Genomic DNA, 17,493 nt, shown 5'->3' on the forward strand with positions numbered 1-17,493 from the left:
GATCTCTGGGTGGGGAAGGTCCCCTGGAGGAAGGCATCGCAACCCATTCCAGTATTCTTGCCTGAAGAATCCCATGGCCAGAGGAGTCTGGTGGGCTACATACAGTCCATGGGGTCACAAAGAGTCAGACGCAACAAGCGACCTAGCACACGCACACACACACGAAGAGAGATGATTACACTTGGCTGCTTGTCAACCTCTTCACTTATGCAAGATGAAGAAGGCCACGTGCACAGAGGGAGCTTATGGTTAGTAAACGGGTTTGCCTTTTTATGCAAGTCTCTGAAAGTCAGTGCTGGTTCTACTGCTGATAGAAATTCCCCCTATAAACAATAGGACAAAGAAGCTGGACAGCATTATCTGTCATAGAGAGATAATACCATAGCTTTTGTAACAAAAGAAGACTGTCTACAGTTCTGACTGAAAAGATCAAAGTGCTGGGGTGAAAAAAGGAAACCAACCAAAATTTTCCAAAGTGCACAGCAGAGGTTTTTCTCCTGAATGAGGTCCTGGAAGCTCTTTTCCAAGCAAATCCTCTGAATTTGGAAAAGTGGGGGGACACATGCTCATCCTTTGCGGCTTCTCTTTTACTGGTGTCTTGAACATTTCAGGCAGCCCTGTCACACAACAGTGGAAAAGCAGTTAGTAGACTGCCCATACCTGCAAACAAGCATGCCCGTCAAGCACAAAAGAGGGGATGGCAGAAGCCAAATAACACATCACCCCCTAGAATTCCAGGGATAGAGTCTCAGGAGAGGGTGATGCTGGTTGTGAACCCATTTTTAGAAGCGGGCACTGGGGAGTTAGATCATTTATCACATCTCCTCTGCCCTTCTTCTTGGAAAGATCTAATGAAGGAGGTCGATATCTGCAGTCTTTTAGTGTTCTCCAGATGTGAGTGCTGCGGAGAGGACAGAGATTGCCCTGTGGGGGGTCTCCCTACCATGCCTGCCGAAACCTAGGGCCCTCAAGCTTCCTGAAAACGTCCTTAGGGATGCAGTTCTGGAGTTCATGTACAAACAAAATGTCTCCAGATTTTAAAAGTGACATAGGACTGCCCATTTTTAGTACTCTCAAGTAATAATATCACCTCCTTTTCATTTTAACACCAAAAGGCAGTACTAACAAAACCTCAAGGGGAAAAAAAAATACAGTTCTCCAAAGGGAAGATTTAAGTTTCTCAAACATTCATTATCCCCCATTCTCCTTATTGTTCTCATTCTGACAACAATGGATCAAAAAGATGCTCTCAGGCTGGCAACATCTGCAAAGTGTGTTTGGCAGCCTGTTCTGAAGGTACCCAAGCCAGCCAAGCCCCTTAAAACCTCATCCATCCACTACTGCTAAGGCCTCACTGAAAATATCCAGGATATTTAGGCTTCATCATGTGTTAATGTTTTGTCATAAAAGTACTCACACTGAGGGTGACCATTGTTGAATGTCTACAAAATGTTTTGGAGGAAGGCTGAGAACACCCACACCCCACGTGCTAAGTATTTAAACTTCTCTTCATCTTTGTCTTCACTGTTTCACGACATACACCTTAACACACTCTCAGTGTGCACAATTTACAGGGATACACAGATACACATGGAGCTGCATGTTGGGTGGTGTAAGCTCTAATTTTTTTTTTTTTTAATTTTTATTTGTTTATGTTTGGCTGTGCAGGGGGTCTTCACTGCTGAGTGGGCTTTTCCCTGGTTGTGGCAACTGGGGGCTGCTCTTGAGTTATGGTCCGCAGGCTCCTCATGGCAGTGGCTTCTCCTGCTGCAGAACACGGGCTCTGGAGCACAGGCTCAGTACTTGAGGCACATGCGCTTAGTTACTCCACAGGCTCAGTACTTGAGGCACATGTGCTTAGTTACCCCGCAGCACGTGGGATCCTCCCAGACCAGGGCTCGAACCTGTGTCTCCTGCTTTGGCAGGCGGATTCTTATCCACTGGGCCACCACGGAAGCCCGAGCTCCAAGTTTTTTTTCCCCTCATGGGGCATCCTCCCAGAATGATTTGTAGTTTACTTTTAAAAAGCTAAATGTGTTGCTCCAGATGTGACTTTAATTAGAGGGCATCTTGCATTGTTATATAAGTGGTACAGTAATTTTCCCGTCTGAAAATCTGCCAGGAGATAAAAACGGGATGCCACCTAATGGATGCAAGTGTCACCTCCCACCAGAAGTGGGAGCTCAGAAGGGAAGCCACTGGGCAAGCCATGCACCAATAGCATCAAAGCTCAGAGCCAGGGCCCTGCCGTGGCCCTAACCTGGTCCAAGCACAAGCAGGTCACATCATACTTTAAAAATGGCAACACTGGCTCAACTACGAAAGGTTCAAGGAAACCCCTCCACAGGCCTTTGTTCCACAAAACAAGGGGAGGAAGTCTTCAAGAAGCAAAATATCACTTAAATCAAATACCCCAACTCTGGGGTAACTCACTGGTAGAGATGCAAAGAAAGGGCAATTATACAAGCAAGCCTGCTTTCCTCACCAAGCACACAGTGGCTGCCAGTTCTCCTGTACCTGTGCTGCTCTGCCAGGCAATGATGTGCATTCACTTAGGGAACCACCAAGGATCTACCGAATAGCACACGGAACTATACTCCATTTCCGAGTATAACTCATACTGTAGTAGTAACTCATACTGGAAAAGAATTTTAAAAAGAATACAGCCGTCACCTGGTGGTCCAGTGGTTAAGAATTTGCCTTCCAATGTAGCGGACATGGGTTTGATCCCTGGTCAAGGAACTAAGATCCCATATGTCAGAGGGGCAACTAAGCCTGCGTGTCTCAACTACTGAGCCTGCGTCACCACGACTAGAGAGAAGCCTGTGTGCCACAAAGAACTGACACCGCCAGACAAGTAAAACAGCTAAAGAAATATTTTTTTTTAATAATTATATACATATATATTTGAATCTCTGTGCTACACACTTAAAACTAACACAACACTGTAAACCAACTGCTCTTCAATCCAAAGGGAAAACAAGTGTGCATTTCCCATCTGCTTCCTGCAGGACATGTGACCCCAGATCGTCGGGGACCGGTCCTTGCTCTCCAATCCAGCTCCCTCTTCCTTGAACACCATGCCGCCCCCCGCCCCCGAGTTGTCTGGATTATTTATCTTCCTGTCCCAGGCACAGCAGATAAACAAACGAAATGCCCACCCAGGTGGAACCCCCACAGGAGGAGGACAGGGCTCTGGTTTATAAGAGACAGGGCTATGCTTTTACCTGAAAGATCTTCACTGAAGTCCCTCGGTTTGCTGACCAAGAAGTTGTTTATCACCCTGTAGGGCCGAGCCGGTGCGGTCACTTTCTCGAGCTGAGCTTTCCCTATGACGATGGTGCAGGGAGAGTTCGCGTGGCCGGTGCTGAACTGACTGTGAACGGGGCCGGGCGGCTTCTGGAAAACGATCGGGATATCGACAACACGTCAAAGCCTGAAAGCCACCCTTCACATCCCCCTGATGCAAGAGCACACGCCACGTTGGAACACGCACCTTCGGAGTGTTGGCTCTTCTCTGCCGTCTGCCCGGTTGCTTGGGAAGGCCACGTTTCACAGCTTTATTCTGGGCCTGCTTGGCACCGAGTTTTACCACATCTGCCCATGATCTTGCCACTGTCACAGGAAAGAGATGCGGAGACATTCCCAAACCGGCACCCACAGGAAAGTCCGCCTCGAACCCCATCTGCAGACACCACGCACTTACCGATCAAATTGGCTTCCGAGGCACCGCTCCTTCTCCTGGAGAAAATCGTCTGGAGGATCCCATGCTGGTTCCGCTCCAGAGAGGCTCTCTGGGGAGGGAGGCTGCCGCTCCGTCTCCCTCCTTTTCTGGGGACATCTGTCTGATGCGGGGACCTGCTGACCCCGGACACGCAAGACACCTTGGACAGCCTGCGGCATCGGTCAGGAGTGGCCGCAGAAGTGTGGACGGCGTTAGCAGCCAGAGGGCTCATGAAGGCATCCGGTGAGGTCACTTTCAGACGGACTTCTGAAGAATCTTCTTTCCCTGATGGCTGGGGCTGCTCCTGGCAAGACTGGAATGTGTAGGAAACCTTACCCCAAATATAACATCCGTGTAATGAATGTGAAAACCCTACCTATGCAACAATTTTAGTCGTGCAAATCTCGAAGCACCGACTGCCCTGACTAGTGTCTGTCAAGCGTACAGCGGAGATAGGAGTCTGTGTCTCTCACTTAAAAAGAAGGGAGAAAAGAAAGCACTGAATAAGTCTTAACTGAGGCATTTCCAGTGGAAAGGTGGAAGGAACTTCCTGATGAGTGGGGCTCTGATCTATATCCAAGGAAACACACTCCGTGGGAATCTAACCACCTCGGGTCAGCGTGGGTTCCAAACCCATCAGAAGGTTGGGTTCGGCCCGTTTCCAGGGCTCATACAAAAGAGGTGGGAAGGAGACATACCAACAGGAAAAGAAAATTAACTGAAATGAAAAGAAATTAAAGACTATCCAGGCCCTGTGGAGAAGGGGAGCTAGGGGGTGGGGTCCACACCTCTCTAGAGATGTAAGATCACACCCCTAAAGGGTCAGTGATGAAAAATTCTAAAGAGCTGACGGTCAAAACCATGGTGTGCATGCCATCCAAGCTCTGTCTTTCACCTCGTCATTCTAAAAGGGAAAAAACACAATCTTACGGCTCTGTCTTTCCAAATGGTATTTAACTATAACCCGAGCGTGACCACCTGGCCCAGAAGTGTGGTCGGCAGGCCGCCTCTGCAGAGAAGGGAGGTCCTGAGGACCCACCTGTGCTCAGGCACCCTTGGGTTGTGGTTCGGAACTCAGGGTCCATTTGCCAACACCCCTGGGAATGCGTCCTCACAGAGATGTTGGCTTTTTATTTTTTTCTTAGAAAGAAGGTCTTCACTGTCATTCTACTAGTGTGAGAGGTTTGTAAAGAGTGAAAAAAAAAGTGTTCGTCACTTCAGTCACATCCAACCCTTTGCAACCTCATGGACTGTAACCCACCAGGCTCCTCTGTCCATGGGATTTCCCAGGCAAGAATGGTGGAGTGGGTTACCAGTCCCTTCTCCAGGGGATCTTCCTGACCCAGGGATCAAATCCGGGTCTCCTGCACTGCAGGCAGATCCTTTACCGCTGAGCCACCAGGGAAGCCCTTAGAAAGAGTGTGGACCAAGGATGTACGCCATCATCAGACCCCAGGGGGACCCGTGGGGAGCCTCACCTTGATGATTTTCTTCAGGACGGTGGGCGTGTGGGCGGCCAGTGACCGTCTTTGCTTTGGCGTCTCTCCTCTTTTGAGAGGTGTGTTGGGAGGTAAGTTTTCGTCGAATAATTCGGGTCTCAGGCAACCCCCAAAGGAGACCCGCCTCCTCTTTGCAGCCATGCCCTCCATCTTATCTAGAGGAATGGGCACAGATGTCAGAGTGCAAAGGAAACCGCGCCCCAGGTGTGACCTGCTTCCACTAACCATTAAAGACAAACCTACTGCGAGTTCCCTGAGGCCTGGCACCTCACCACCCTCATACTCTCCTGATGCTGACGAAGCTAACAAAAGATCCAGGACAAACCACGAAATGCCAAGGCCCAACGCAACAGTGCAAGGACTCTGTTTACACGGTGACAAGTCCTGTGCGGACGGAGCCTAATGCAGGGCATGGCTGATCAATGGTCCCCACTCTGGACCACGGGGATGCCAGCGATGAGCTCCCTGATCAGTGGTCCCCACTGGTGGACCAGGGCGATGCCAGCAATGAGCTCCAGCAGTGGCCTGAGTAGGCTTTCCCAAGGGACTCACACTCAGGCCTCACCCAGACCTGCATGTGAGTGGAACCAGGGGCTGGAAGCTTCTCCCGGAGATCTGGACAGACAGGCCCAACTACACACCTTTGTGAACTGCTCATTAACACAAACCCTTGTCTAAGTGACATGCCCCATTTGTGACACTCATGGGGAACACCATGAAGTCATGCACGTGAGTCTGATTTCAGAACCACACACCCCACCCCACGGGCTCCCTGCAGATGCAGAGCCGACAGCTGGGCACAGCCTCTGAGCACCCAGGGGGTCCCCATGAGGACTGTGAGCCGGGCATAGCCTGAGAGCACCCAGGGGTCCCCATGAGGACTATAAGCCGGGCACAGCCTGAGAGCACCCGGGAGTCCCCCCGGAGGACTATGAGCCGGGCACAGCCTCTGAGCACCTGGGGTCCCCTAGGGAGTGTGGGAGGCTCCCGAGCTGCCCCTCCTGCCCCACGGGTCACATCTCTGCCGCCTGCGGCATGCCATCAGGTGGCTTCCCCACTTGCAGAAGAGAATACGACACCTGTCCCACGGGCCCGCCTGTGCCAGCATGGAGGCTGGGGAGCAGGTGTCTGAAGGGCACCCACAGCAGCACCTGGCACATAAACCCACGGAGGCAGTCCAAGGGTGTTCTAGGAACCACTCCACATGAAAAGATTTCCAAGGGGTTTCCACTGCTTATTCTAAAGGCCCAACTTATAGGATATAAGAGCTTATAGTTCAGAACTGAACTTCTATGAAAAGCAATTATGCTCAAGCTTATTCTCCCAAGAATCAAATATATTTTGGGGCCACCCTATCTCCTTAGACCCCTGCTAGTTCTTCCCTAGTAGCCAGCACCTCCTCTGGTTGGTGAGTTATCAGGGTTTTCACATAAATCTATGGGCAGATGACGAATATGGCTCTTAACACGGTCCCTAAGTGCCTCAGAGCGAATCATTAGCAAATGAAGGAAGGACCGCTAATTCACACCTAGACACGAGGTAGGCGCAAACTTCGGGGGGGAAATAAACGGACAGTTAAACAGACTTACTCGTGGAATCACCGAAGCTGCTGACGTCAGCTGTGTCGAGACCGGATAACCCAGGGCCCACTTGTCCAGTTGCCGGGCCCAGCTTCTCAGGCTTGTTGAGAAGATCGCTCTCAATCTTCCTTTCTACTTGAAGGGCCAGTGGAGCTGAGATCATCGGAGGTGGAATCTCAGTTTCTGCAGTCAGACGGTCAACATTTGCAGGAACACTCTTCCTCTTTCTGGAGAAAAGCTTTTCTGGTGTATTTTCAAAACTCCCAATTTTAACAGGTGTTTGATTTCCAGGCAAGAACTTCTGGGGAGTGAACATCTGATCATCTGCCCTGGAGCCTTCACTTTGGTCTAGACTCTGGGATACACGGCCACCGCCGACACTCGGGTCTTCACTCCGCTGCCTCCGGGAGGGGCTGTGTGGTGAACACCACAGGGGCATTGTGGTTTGCTGTGAACACCACACAGGGGTCCTGGTTTTCCTTGTCTCCGTCTCCGTGAGGGCGATGCCAGGACTCTTGGGCTCCTTGGGCATCTGAACCGGCTCCCCACTCCCGTCTCCCTCAGTCTGGCTACTTCCTTGCTCCCCCAAACCAGGGTCTGCCTTCATGTGGGGGCTTCGGCCCGACTTCCGTCTGGATTTGGGGGAGACCAGAGTCTCGTCCTGTAACCCATCAGCGCTTTCTCTGCCCGCTGTGCAGTGATGCTGCAGTCCTGATTTTCTGCGATTCTGCAGAACATTGTCTTTTCCTGGGTTCACATCTAACTCCACTTTCATTGACTCGTAAAGCTTCCTAAAGGGAGACTCACTTTGGTCACTCCTCTTAAGACATTGTATGGAGGAAAGAGCCTTCGGTTCTTCACGACAGGTCCCTGATGCTACACTGCGATCTTCTTTCAAGTCCCCGGTGGTAGGATCCGTCGGACCTCTGCAGGTATCTCCAGGAAGTTCTGAGGAACGAACACGACCGGGTGTTTTCCTGGACACATGGTCTTCCTGGCGCCCTGAGACAGCGTGTGTGGCCGTGACGTCTTCCCCGTGGGCCACAGGCCTTCCTGAAACAGCTTCTTCCGTGACTTCTGAATGGGCGCTGGAATCTTGAGCTTTCCCTTCTTGACAATGAATTATGAAATAAGAAGTTTGAGATTTTCTCAATGATTTTAACATGCGCAATATGCACATTTTGGAAACTATTTCAAACTGTCTTAAAAACCTAGCTTTTCACTTGGCCTAAAACTTTCTTAATGTCCAAAATGTATGGTGACAGTATTCTGACACTAATATTACAAAGCAAATAGATAAAGCACTTCAGCGTGTGACAGCCAGTCTCAGGCATCCAGTGCTGCCAATCTGCCCAGAATTAAGGGGACAACTGAGTCAGCCAATGTGTCTCCACGCGGACCCTCCATCCAGCATGGCGCCCAAACACCACTTGGGGGAAAGGTTAACTCGGGTGCCTGCCTATGTCTGTCCCTTCCTCACCACAAGTCTACATGAAGAACTGATCTTACAGGATCTCAGGAAAACAAACGAAAACAAAAAACTACTGACCTGGATTGGAAGATAAGCTGGATCTTGAGACCCGACGTGAAGCTTCCTGTAAATGGGCAAAATACGAAGATCAATTTAGAAGCCTTTTCAGATACTGACAGTAAATCATATTTACTGAGATACTCTTCCGGCGGGATGGCCTTCTCTACCCTACTGCTCTTTAGGACTTGAAGAGACTTTGGGAAATGAGCCCAGACCTTCAGGTGCTGGTGCTCACAACACAAGGATTTCTCAGATGGTTTTTTAATTCATTGAACTTCTGTGAAAGAAGAATCAAAGCTGAAAGTCAACATCACCTACCCTCAGGGTCTGGGAACCTACCAAAGGCACAGGGTCATCGCCTTCACACTCCGTTTTAGCAAAAATTGGCTATAGGATCCATGGGGGAAGTGGGATTAATTTAGCATGTGGGCTCTCTGCTGGCAGACACTGGAGGTGTATCTGAAAGCCCAGGAGTTAAGGCAGAGGTGAACAGCGCGCCCAGAGGCTCTGCACCCTCAGAGCACTGGGATCAGATCTAGCTTTCCTGCTTGGCTGCCTTCATGATCTTTCCCAGGCAGCTTTTTATCCGGTGAAGACCGACTACAGAATAACAAGATACAAGATACAAAGTCCAATACTGTTCCAAAGTTAGAAGAATAATGTCCTCTGAATCACTGGGGGAAATCACAAAATATACCCAACGGCAAATACTTTAACTTCTGTCTTTAATCAATTTCCGATTTCTTGGTATTGAATGCACTGCTTGTCAAACTTCCTGTGTGAGGGCTCAGTTTCTGAACAATAAAAACCAATTAAAATTTAAAAAGTCTGTACAAAATATAAGCCTGTATTTTTTGCACGATAATATCCAACAGTCATAAAGATCAGTCAGATGACATGTTCTAAGTATTCAATTTCGATATTTCTGTTATCCCAACCCAGATAACACTCTGGTCACAGACCCTTGGAACCCCCTATCTAACCCTTAGTTCAACTTTTTGATTGGTTTCTTTATACCCACTCACAAGTTAAGAGTTACAAGTTCACAAACTCCAGGAGATAGTGAAGGACAGGGAAGCCTGGCATGCTGAAGTCCATGGAGTCACAAAGAGTTGGACACGACTGAGTGAATGAATAACAACAGCAAGTTGGAGGGTGTGGTGATAGACGGGATACCTCAGAAGCTGTGTGTGGGAGTATTTAGCTGCTCAGTCGCATCTGACTCTTTTCGACCCCCATGGACTGTAGCCCACCAGGCTCCTCTGTCCATGGATTTTTCTAGGAAAGAATACTGGCATGGGTTGCCATTATCTCTTCCAGAGTATCTTCCAGACCCAGGGACCAAACCCACATCTCCTGCACTGGCAGGCAGATTCTTTACCACCTGGGAAGCCCTCAGAAGCTAGCCTTCCCCCAAAGCTGATGAGCAGGTTGACATTAGTTACTTCTCTCGGGAAGGAGGAGCACCTTCAAATGCAGAGCCTCTGGCTGATCTCAGGAGTCCCTGTGATAAGACTCTGAAGCCAGGGTATTGCAACCTGGTCAGACAAGACTAGCTTGAGTAGCTTTGTAAAAAGGATGGACAGGAAGTCTCAGGATTTACCTGGAACATTCTAAGTCCTACTAAATCTCCCAGAACTGCATTTTAGGAAGACGGACCATTTGGAATGTGTTCTCTCCGCTGATAAACAAAAGGCACTGACTCTCTTTCAGTGTTATGGGTCATCTGTCCATTAAACCTGGAAAGCATCTCTGCCACCCACACCTCTAATGTGATTATCTCAGAAAAATAAAAATGGATGAATAAATGGGGCACAAAATGAACCACCAGATCCCATGGTTCTGGAATCAGAGTTCTATGTCAGGGCTGTCTTATCCAAAGGTTTGCAAAATCAGATTGTGAGACACTTGAGGAGACTTTGGGGCCCAAAGTGTGACACTCAGTACTCGCACGTTGAATAAAAGAGGAATGGTAGCTTAGATTATACTGATATATCTAAGTCCAGCTTGCTTAATACCTTAGTGACACTTCCTACTATAACTGGTAAACTGTTCTCCCGGGTAACAAAACACACTGTCAGTGCAGACAAATGCTTTCATATCATCATGCAAAAAAGACTCAGAGCCCAAAGCTGGGTGACATCCCCCATCACCTGGTCCCGTCTTTGTCCCGGAAATCCAGGTGACTTGCTTCCATCCTGACGACTTTCATTTTCATACCTGAAGTGCACAGAATCACAGACATATACTCAGATTAAACATTTGTGACCGAAAATAAAACTACTATATCTGACTAATGTCCAAGGAACAAACTTCAGGTTTTGTTCAAGATATTACCTTATTCAAGGAAAGACATTTAGAGTTAGAGAAGTGTTTTTACACAAAAAACTTAGGTAAATTGCTTTGTTTCTTTCAGAACACCGTCGTCAGTGATTGGAACCAGATTAATTTCTGAAACCCTAACCAGCCTTTACAATATCGCTGAGCACCTACACTGTTGGACCCGACTGTGTAATCGAACAAAATCAGGTGTCTCTTAGTTTTTTCTCATGGAAATCATGTGGTGGCGTGGAAGGTTAACCAAGAAGCTGGGTGGCATCTATCACCTTTTACCACTTTGTGATGTCATTCACTGCAGAGTAATTACAGAGCTATACTTTAACTTTGGATCACTATGAGCTCTTCAAGCTTCCCAGTTACTCCATCTGTGTCTGAACAGAGGCACGTTTTAGGAAGATGTAAAGATATTTAGGAAGAGACATAGTTGTTCTAACAGACTTCGGGTATCAACTCACAGAACAACATTTTGTAACACATACTGAACTTAGGTAACCAGGTAAGAGAGGATGAAAAGAATTTAGATGCCACCTAAGTAAGATCTAAAGGCTGAGTGTCGAAGAATTGATGCTTTTGAACTGTGGTGTTGAAGAAGACTCTTAAGAGTCCCTTGGGCTGCAAGGAGATCAAACCAGTCATTCCTAAAGGAAATCAACCCTGAATATACATTAGAAGGACTCATGCTGAAGCTGAAACTCCAATACTATGGCTACCTGATGCGAAGAACTGACTCCTTGGAAAAGACTCTGATGCTGGGAAAGATTGAGGGCAGGAGGAGAAGGGGGAGACAGAGGATGAGATGGTTGGATGGTGCCACTGACTCAGTGGACGTGAGTTTGAGCAGATTTAAGGAGATGGTGAAGGACAGGGACGCCTGGTGTGCTGCAGTCCATGGGGTCTCAAAGAGTTGGACACGACTGAGCGACTGAACAGTAGCACCAAGCAAGACTGGAGCCGCCAGGTGTCTGGGATTGTTTCTCACGGCGCCAGAGTTCTGAAACAAGCCCTTCTTCCTCAAACCCATTTTCTATTTGTTGCTAGAGATGTTTGATCATCTGTCTTAATCTGAACAGCATCTCATTTGGGGGAAATAGTTCTGGTTCTCCATTCCACACCAGTTATTTCCTATCTAGAAGTCTCTATCCAATAAAAACACCCTTTAAAAATGAAGGCAAATTCACAAAAAGCACAGAAAAAGAAATGATCAGTATATTCAAATTAGAAAATATCTATTCAATACAAATGAAGGTAGTAATGAAAACGGAGTTCCATTTAGCAGAATGGATGACAAAAAGGATCTGACTACTAATATATTGCCTCCTACAACAGACACAGTTGAGAATCAAAGACACAGATAGTACTGCAAAAAAATATATATGTTTCATTTATCTGAAATTCAAGCTTAACTGAACAACCTGGGCTTTTTGGCTTTGTTTGTTTTTCTAAGTCTGGCAACCTTAGCAATTTGGTCACAGAAAATCACTAACACCAATGTAAATTCTTCTAGACGTCACTCTCTTTCGTATGGGATGTAAGACCTTTTTTCTCTCACCCTCTACTTTCCAAAAGAGGGCATCAAAGAACTCAATTTGCCTGCATGATGAGTTTCTATTTAAGACATCTTTATGACTGTATTTAACCTGTAAGTAAGTGTGCTTTGGCTAAATGTCTAATTTACAGTACTTATAATCATTTAATATTCAGTAAAAACATTTTTAAAGTGTATATTTTCTTAAAAAGACATACATAGGATGAAAGTATAATGATGGAGAAAGATATACCAGGCAAACAGCAACCAGAAGACAGGTGCAGAGGTTGTACCAACACCAGACAAAATTAACTTTAAGATAAAAATTATTTAGAGACATTGCACATTTTACAATGATGAAAGGGTCAATCTGTCAAGATCAACCAGTTATAGACAAAAGTCCGTCTAGCAGCCAGTTCCTAGAGACCATCTAAACCTTAAGGATTATGAAAGCTGAAAGCAATGTGATTTTTAAAAAAAGAGGCAGAAAGAACAATAGTATGAAATCTCTCATCAAAAGCATTACTAAATGTACGGGACATTTCAGAATGATGCCTGATGGAGCTTCATCCTCCCAGAGGAGATAATTCTTAATTTAAACCCACAGTATGGCCTCAAAATAGAGGAAGCAAAAACCTACAGAGCTAAAAACAAAAAAGAAAAAAATCCTAAATGCATGATTACAACTTACCTGTCCAAGTAACCAAGAATCAGCAGAAAATATTACCAGGATTCTAGTTAGGAATTTGAATCTTATGGACCTATACAGATAGAACACTCTGCCCGGCAGCTGTGGAACACACGTGCTTTTCAAACACAGAGTTAACCACATCTGATCATAAAAAGCAAGCCCTGACTCATTTCAAAAACAAAACTGCTCAAATGTCCATCCAGAATGAATAGTGTGTATCTATGTATAAAACTGTGGTTAATTCAAAGAAATCCTTAAGCAGTGAGAAGGAACTGGGATGGGTCCACCCATCCTATCCATGCTGTGAATCTCACAACCGTGAGAGCAGAACTCAGTCACAAGTGTAGGCAGCTTAATAAAGGCAGACAAAACCATAGTGGTGAGAGATGCAAGCTTAGGCAGGACTCCGAAGCCTCTCAGGCTATCAGAGAAGCCACGCTCTCGTGGTTTACATGGTGAGTGGAGATGGTGATGAGAAGACGCGTGAGGAGAACTTCCGGAAATGCTGCTGATGGCTTGGGTGGTATATCAGTTCTCTAACCAAACGCCACACCCTTAAACAAGAGAAATGTCTTTCCTCACAGTTCCAAAGGCCGGGAGTCCAAGATCAAGGCGTGGGCAGGGCGGCCTCCCAGGACCTTTCTCCTAGGCTCCAGCTGCTTCCTCGGGGTTGTTCCCTGAGTACCTGCTCCCCTGGCTCCCCTGAGTCCTAGTCTCTTCTTATAAGGACACGGGTGGGAGTGGGTTAGGACTCACTCTAACAGCCTCATTTTAACTTCATCCTCTTTTTCAAGGCCTGTCTGAAAACGGCCCCATTCCAGGGGAGCTAGGGGTTAGGATTTGAACCTGTGAATTTAGGAGAGCACAGTTCAGTCCCTGACAGGTGAAATCACAAGGCTGGTCCATCCCGATAAGTTGGGTCGTGCATCTCGTTTCGTTCTTTTTCTATGAGTGTGCCTGACTTTAACATAGAGAAGGAAAACGAATGCAGCTTCACAACGTTTGCCGCATCATGATTCTCCTTTAGGGCCTGGTCGCTGTCCTTGGCACAGCTATGTGCTCCCAAGTCCTTGAGCTGGGCACAATAAACTCCATTTGTCATTCCTTCTAGATGCTCATGGATTTAGATGAAGACTTAGTGTTGGGAATGACAACCTCAAACATGTTGACGTTCACCCGCATTAAAGAAGGATCCCAGGTGAACTGTGAGGCTGGCTTTTGGTGACTCAGAAAGTCTTTAGCCCAGTTAGTTCTTACCTACCTGAAAGACCGATCAACAATAGTTATCACATCGCCATGTTTTAGCTGTACAGGTTTATCAAAAGTAGATCCATTTATTTGTGTTGGATTTGTGGAACTGAAATTAAACAATACTGCCTATAAATAGAAAACACAGGAAAACATGTAACTAATAAATGGATACAAAGTGAAAAGTTTTTAAAAATAGACTTCCAAAAACCCACTCACCTCCTGCTCACTGATTTCAATTTTGCAGTGTTGTTTAGAGACTACAGGAAGCTGAATACGAATGTCACACTCGATACTCCTTAATTTAAAAGATTAAAGATTTTTTAGGTTGTTGTGATTAAAAAAAATTTACATTACTGACTCAAAATAAAACAGCGTTTGACTCTGTTTGATCTGTAAACACAATGACATAAAGGAAAAACAAACGGGGCAATGTAAATGGTCTTTGCGTTTTGCTGACCATTTTTACAAGCACTGTAGAAGCAACTACTTTAAATCACTAAAACTCCATGGTGCTCTGCGTACAATTAAATGAGCTCCTCAGGTCTGTCAGTTGCCTGGCACGCAGCAAATGCTCACAACTTGTGAGCTTCTGATTGTTTTAAAACTGCACTATTAACTGACAAAGTCACAAGTCTCCTCTCACTACAGACCCTAAACACAAGCAACAACAACCAATCGTCTAGATGCAACCCGTCTCTTCACAGGAAGCTGACGTCAGCAGCAAGCACACAAGAGAGAATTCCCCAGACCACAGAGAAACTGGTCGAAGACACCCTTAGCAAGGCTCCCTGGGCCTCCGGTGCTCCTGGTACCATCATGGGTTTAACAGGTTTGAACAGACCGTGACTCCTCTGTTCTCAACAGGAACCTCTGGAGCCTTAGAGTAGCCCTTCGTCCCCGTGTCACACGATCAAACACTACAAATGGGTTTCTAGATTAAACAATCTTACATAAAAAGACACTTAATCACTACAGTATGAAAGAATGAGTGCCATTTGATACCAAAATGTTTTTTTTGTCTTTTCCTTTCGAAGAGAGTGGAAGCTATGGAAAGTGAACAGCTACTCTAAGTCAATGAAAAGATTCTGATTTTGAGGCATGAGAGAAAGACTATCTCGTTAGAAATGAGAATGTTTGGCAGGAGACTGCCAGTGAGAATGGCTACAGAGCAGTGATTCTCCACCTCGGCACCACTGACATCCCAGCCAGACAGTTCTTTGTAGGGGGAGCTGTCCTGTACGTTGTAGGATTGGCAGCAAAGCTGACCTCTGCTCCCTGACGTCAGTGATGTGGGGCTCCCACATCGTGACATGAAAAAATGTCTCCAGACTTTGCCAGGTATCTCCTGGGGGTCATATGGCTCTCAGCTGACAGCCATTGCTACATACTGACTCCAAACCCAATTCTCCAGCTGATGTTTCAACAGGACAGTTGTTGGTGTGCCAGACAGTAACCACCTCTCATACACCAGACCCCATACCAGACCCCAGCTACATAATTGTTAACAAGATAGTTTCTGCTCTCGGGACCTTAGGAGTGAAACGGACAAACTGCAGCCTCATCACCACGTGCGGGTTAGGAAAGAAAAGAGCAGTGCTCAGTGAAGGCTTCTTCTCAGGGGAACATGAATCGCTCATGTAGGAGGGTAGAGAGAAAATTCCAGAGACAGAAGTGCCAACTGGCTGACAGCACCAAGGTGAGCCAGAGTTAGGCCTGTGGTGAAACATGGGTGCAGGGCGACTGGTAGGAGGATGGAGTGTGGGTGGGGGCGTCAGGGTTCCACCACACGGGGCTCTACAGGGAGGGTAACTTACCCATCACTTTTAGAGAACGAGAGCGGGCTGTGATTAACGCTTCCTGTTTATACACGGGCCACTGCCACCATCAACACAGGAAGGCAACCAAAGAAAAGTTCTCAAAACACAACCGGAAAGACTCTTCTTCCCATTCCCACTTTTTTTCCAAAAAGACCCAACAAGCCAACACAGATCCCTTCCTTATTTGTTCAATAGTAACCCCCAGCAGCCAAGGAATGCTCAGTTCAGAGAGATTTCAGATGAACACAGTGGCCTTCGAAAGCCTGCCTGAAGTCAAGCAGGATTTGAGAATCCTTTACATTTTTCTCCAATTATAGATTTTTATCAAACCAATTTTTAAATCTTTGATTTAGAAAACAACAATTATATAAACATCATCCTCAAAATTCTATTTCATATGAAACAGCTAGTCACATTGACAGTACATAGGCAATCCTGTGCAAACCCAAGGGCTCCACTTCTCCTGGAGCTGTGCGTCCCATCTGTCAACCTGTGATTAATAACACTGAGGGGTTTTTAAAGCCAAATTGTCTAAATTGTCCAGGCAAGGGCAGGGCTCACCTTCCAAACAAGCAGGTGCTGAGGCTCAGCGGAAAGTGAGGGCCATCCACCCCGCTCCTTTTGATGGTAACCAGGCGTCTTGTAGGACCCATTTTCTAAACAAAAATTTGAGTATAATCCCCGGACGGGAAGGTCAGGCATCAAAAGGTTTGCTGAAGCGGACTTACAGGTCACTGAACGAAATGACAAAAATAAAACACACGGGGAGCCGGAGGTTACCCTAAAGCAAAGAGCTAAGAAGGCACTTGTAAGTGACCAACTGGGGTCGCTTCACCAATGCCTCGGCCGCCCCGACCCACACTTTATACTGACGGCTGTGGAAGCCCCAGGCTGGTCCCAGGCTGTCCCCCCGCAACTCGGCGCCCCCCTCACAAACCTGCGGCCAGGACGGCGCCCACCAGGGTCGCGGCTCCCGGGGGCTTCCCGCCGAGACCCCACGCGAGCACTGAGAACGAGCAGGGCCCAGCCCAGGGCGCCGGTGCCCGCAGAGTACCGCGTGGTCCACGCGGCCCCCACCGGGGCCCCGCCAGCTGCCCCTGCCCCCGCCCCCTGAAGGGCCCCGGCCGCGGCTTACCAGGGACGAGACTCCCGCGCCGACACCAGGGGAATCGATCCACCACCCCGCGGCGCGCACCTCGCGTCGGCCCCGGGAGGAGCAGGGGACACGTCCACCTGCGTCCGCCTCCCGGCCCGCGCCGCAGGGACCGGCCGGGCCTCAGCCCGCAGACTCGCGCCCACCTCCGCCGCGGCCGCGGTCCCCGCTCCACCCCCTGCCCTCGCCCCTCGTCCTCGCCGGCGGCCGGATGGCCCAGCCCAGCCACGTCCGGGAGGCGCCCGGCGTTAGCTGCTCGGGCGCGAAAAGCCGCCGCGGCGCCCTCTCGATTCAAATGATAACATCGATTCAAATTTGGCGCTAAGCGCAGCGATTGGGCGCAGCGGCGTAGAGACAGACCAATGGGAGTGGAGGGGCGGGC

At 47.8% G+C, this 17,493-nt stretch overlaps 1 protein-coding gene across 3 annotated transcripts in view; it reads right to left on the reverse strand.

The window, feature by feature from the left end:
- MKI67 (marker of proliferation Ki-67) overlaps nt 1–17,285 on the reverse strand; it is a 29,922-nt gene extending 12,637 nt beyond the window's left edge. Inside the window, exons 1-12 of one of the 3 annotated variants that reach the window (XM_070781094.1) lie at nt 17,094–17,285; nt 16,520–16,692; nt 14,358–14,436; nt 14,152–14,267; nt 10,488–10,554; nt 8,353–8,398; nt 6,813–7,910; nt 5,203–5,378; nt 3,707–4,037; nt 3,497–3,615; nt 3,228–3,399; nt 462–617 (exon numbers count right to left, since the gene is read on the reverse strand). In XM_070781094.1, the coding sequence (XP_070637195.1) occupies nt 462–617; nt 3,228–3,399; nt 3,497–3,615; nt 3,707–4,037; nt 5,203–5,378; nt 6,813–7,910; nt 8,353–8,398; nt 10,488–10,554; nt 14,152–14,267; nt 14,358–14,436; nt 16,520–16,611 (2,452 nt within the window). In that variant the 5' untranslated portion in view covers nt 16,612–16,692; nt 17,094–17,285. Of the gene's footprint in view, nt 1–461; nt 618–3,227; nt 3,400–3,496; nt 3,616–3,706; nt 4,038–5,202; nt 5,379–6,812; nt 7,914–8,352; nt 8,399–10,487; nt 10,555–14,151; nt 14,268–14,357; nt 14,437–16,519; nt 16,693–17,093 lie in introns of all 3 variants that reach the window. The other 2 variants (XM_070781093.1, XM_019953126.2) reach the window with 2 other exon arrangements.
- Between the last annotated feature and the right edge of the window lie 208 nt (nt 17,286–17,493).

Source organism: Bos indicus, chromosome 26, assembly GCF_029378745.1.
Source record: "Bos indicus isolate NIAB-ARS_2022 breed Sahiwal x Tharparkar chromosome 26, NIAB-ARS_B.indTharparkar_mat_pri_1.0, whole genome shotgun sequence".
In the NCBI taxonomy this organism is placed as follows: domain Eukaryota; kingdom Metazoa; phylum Chordata; class Mammalia; order Artiodactyla; family Bovidae; genus Bos; species Bos indicus.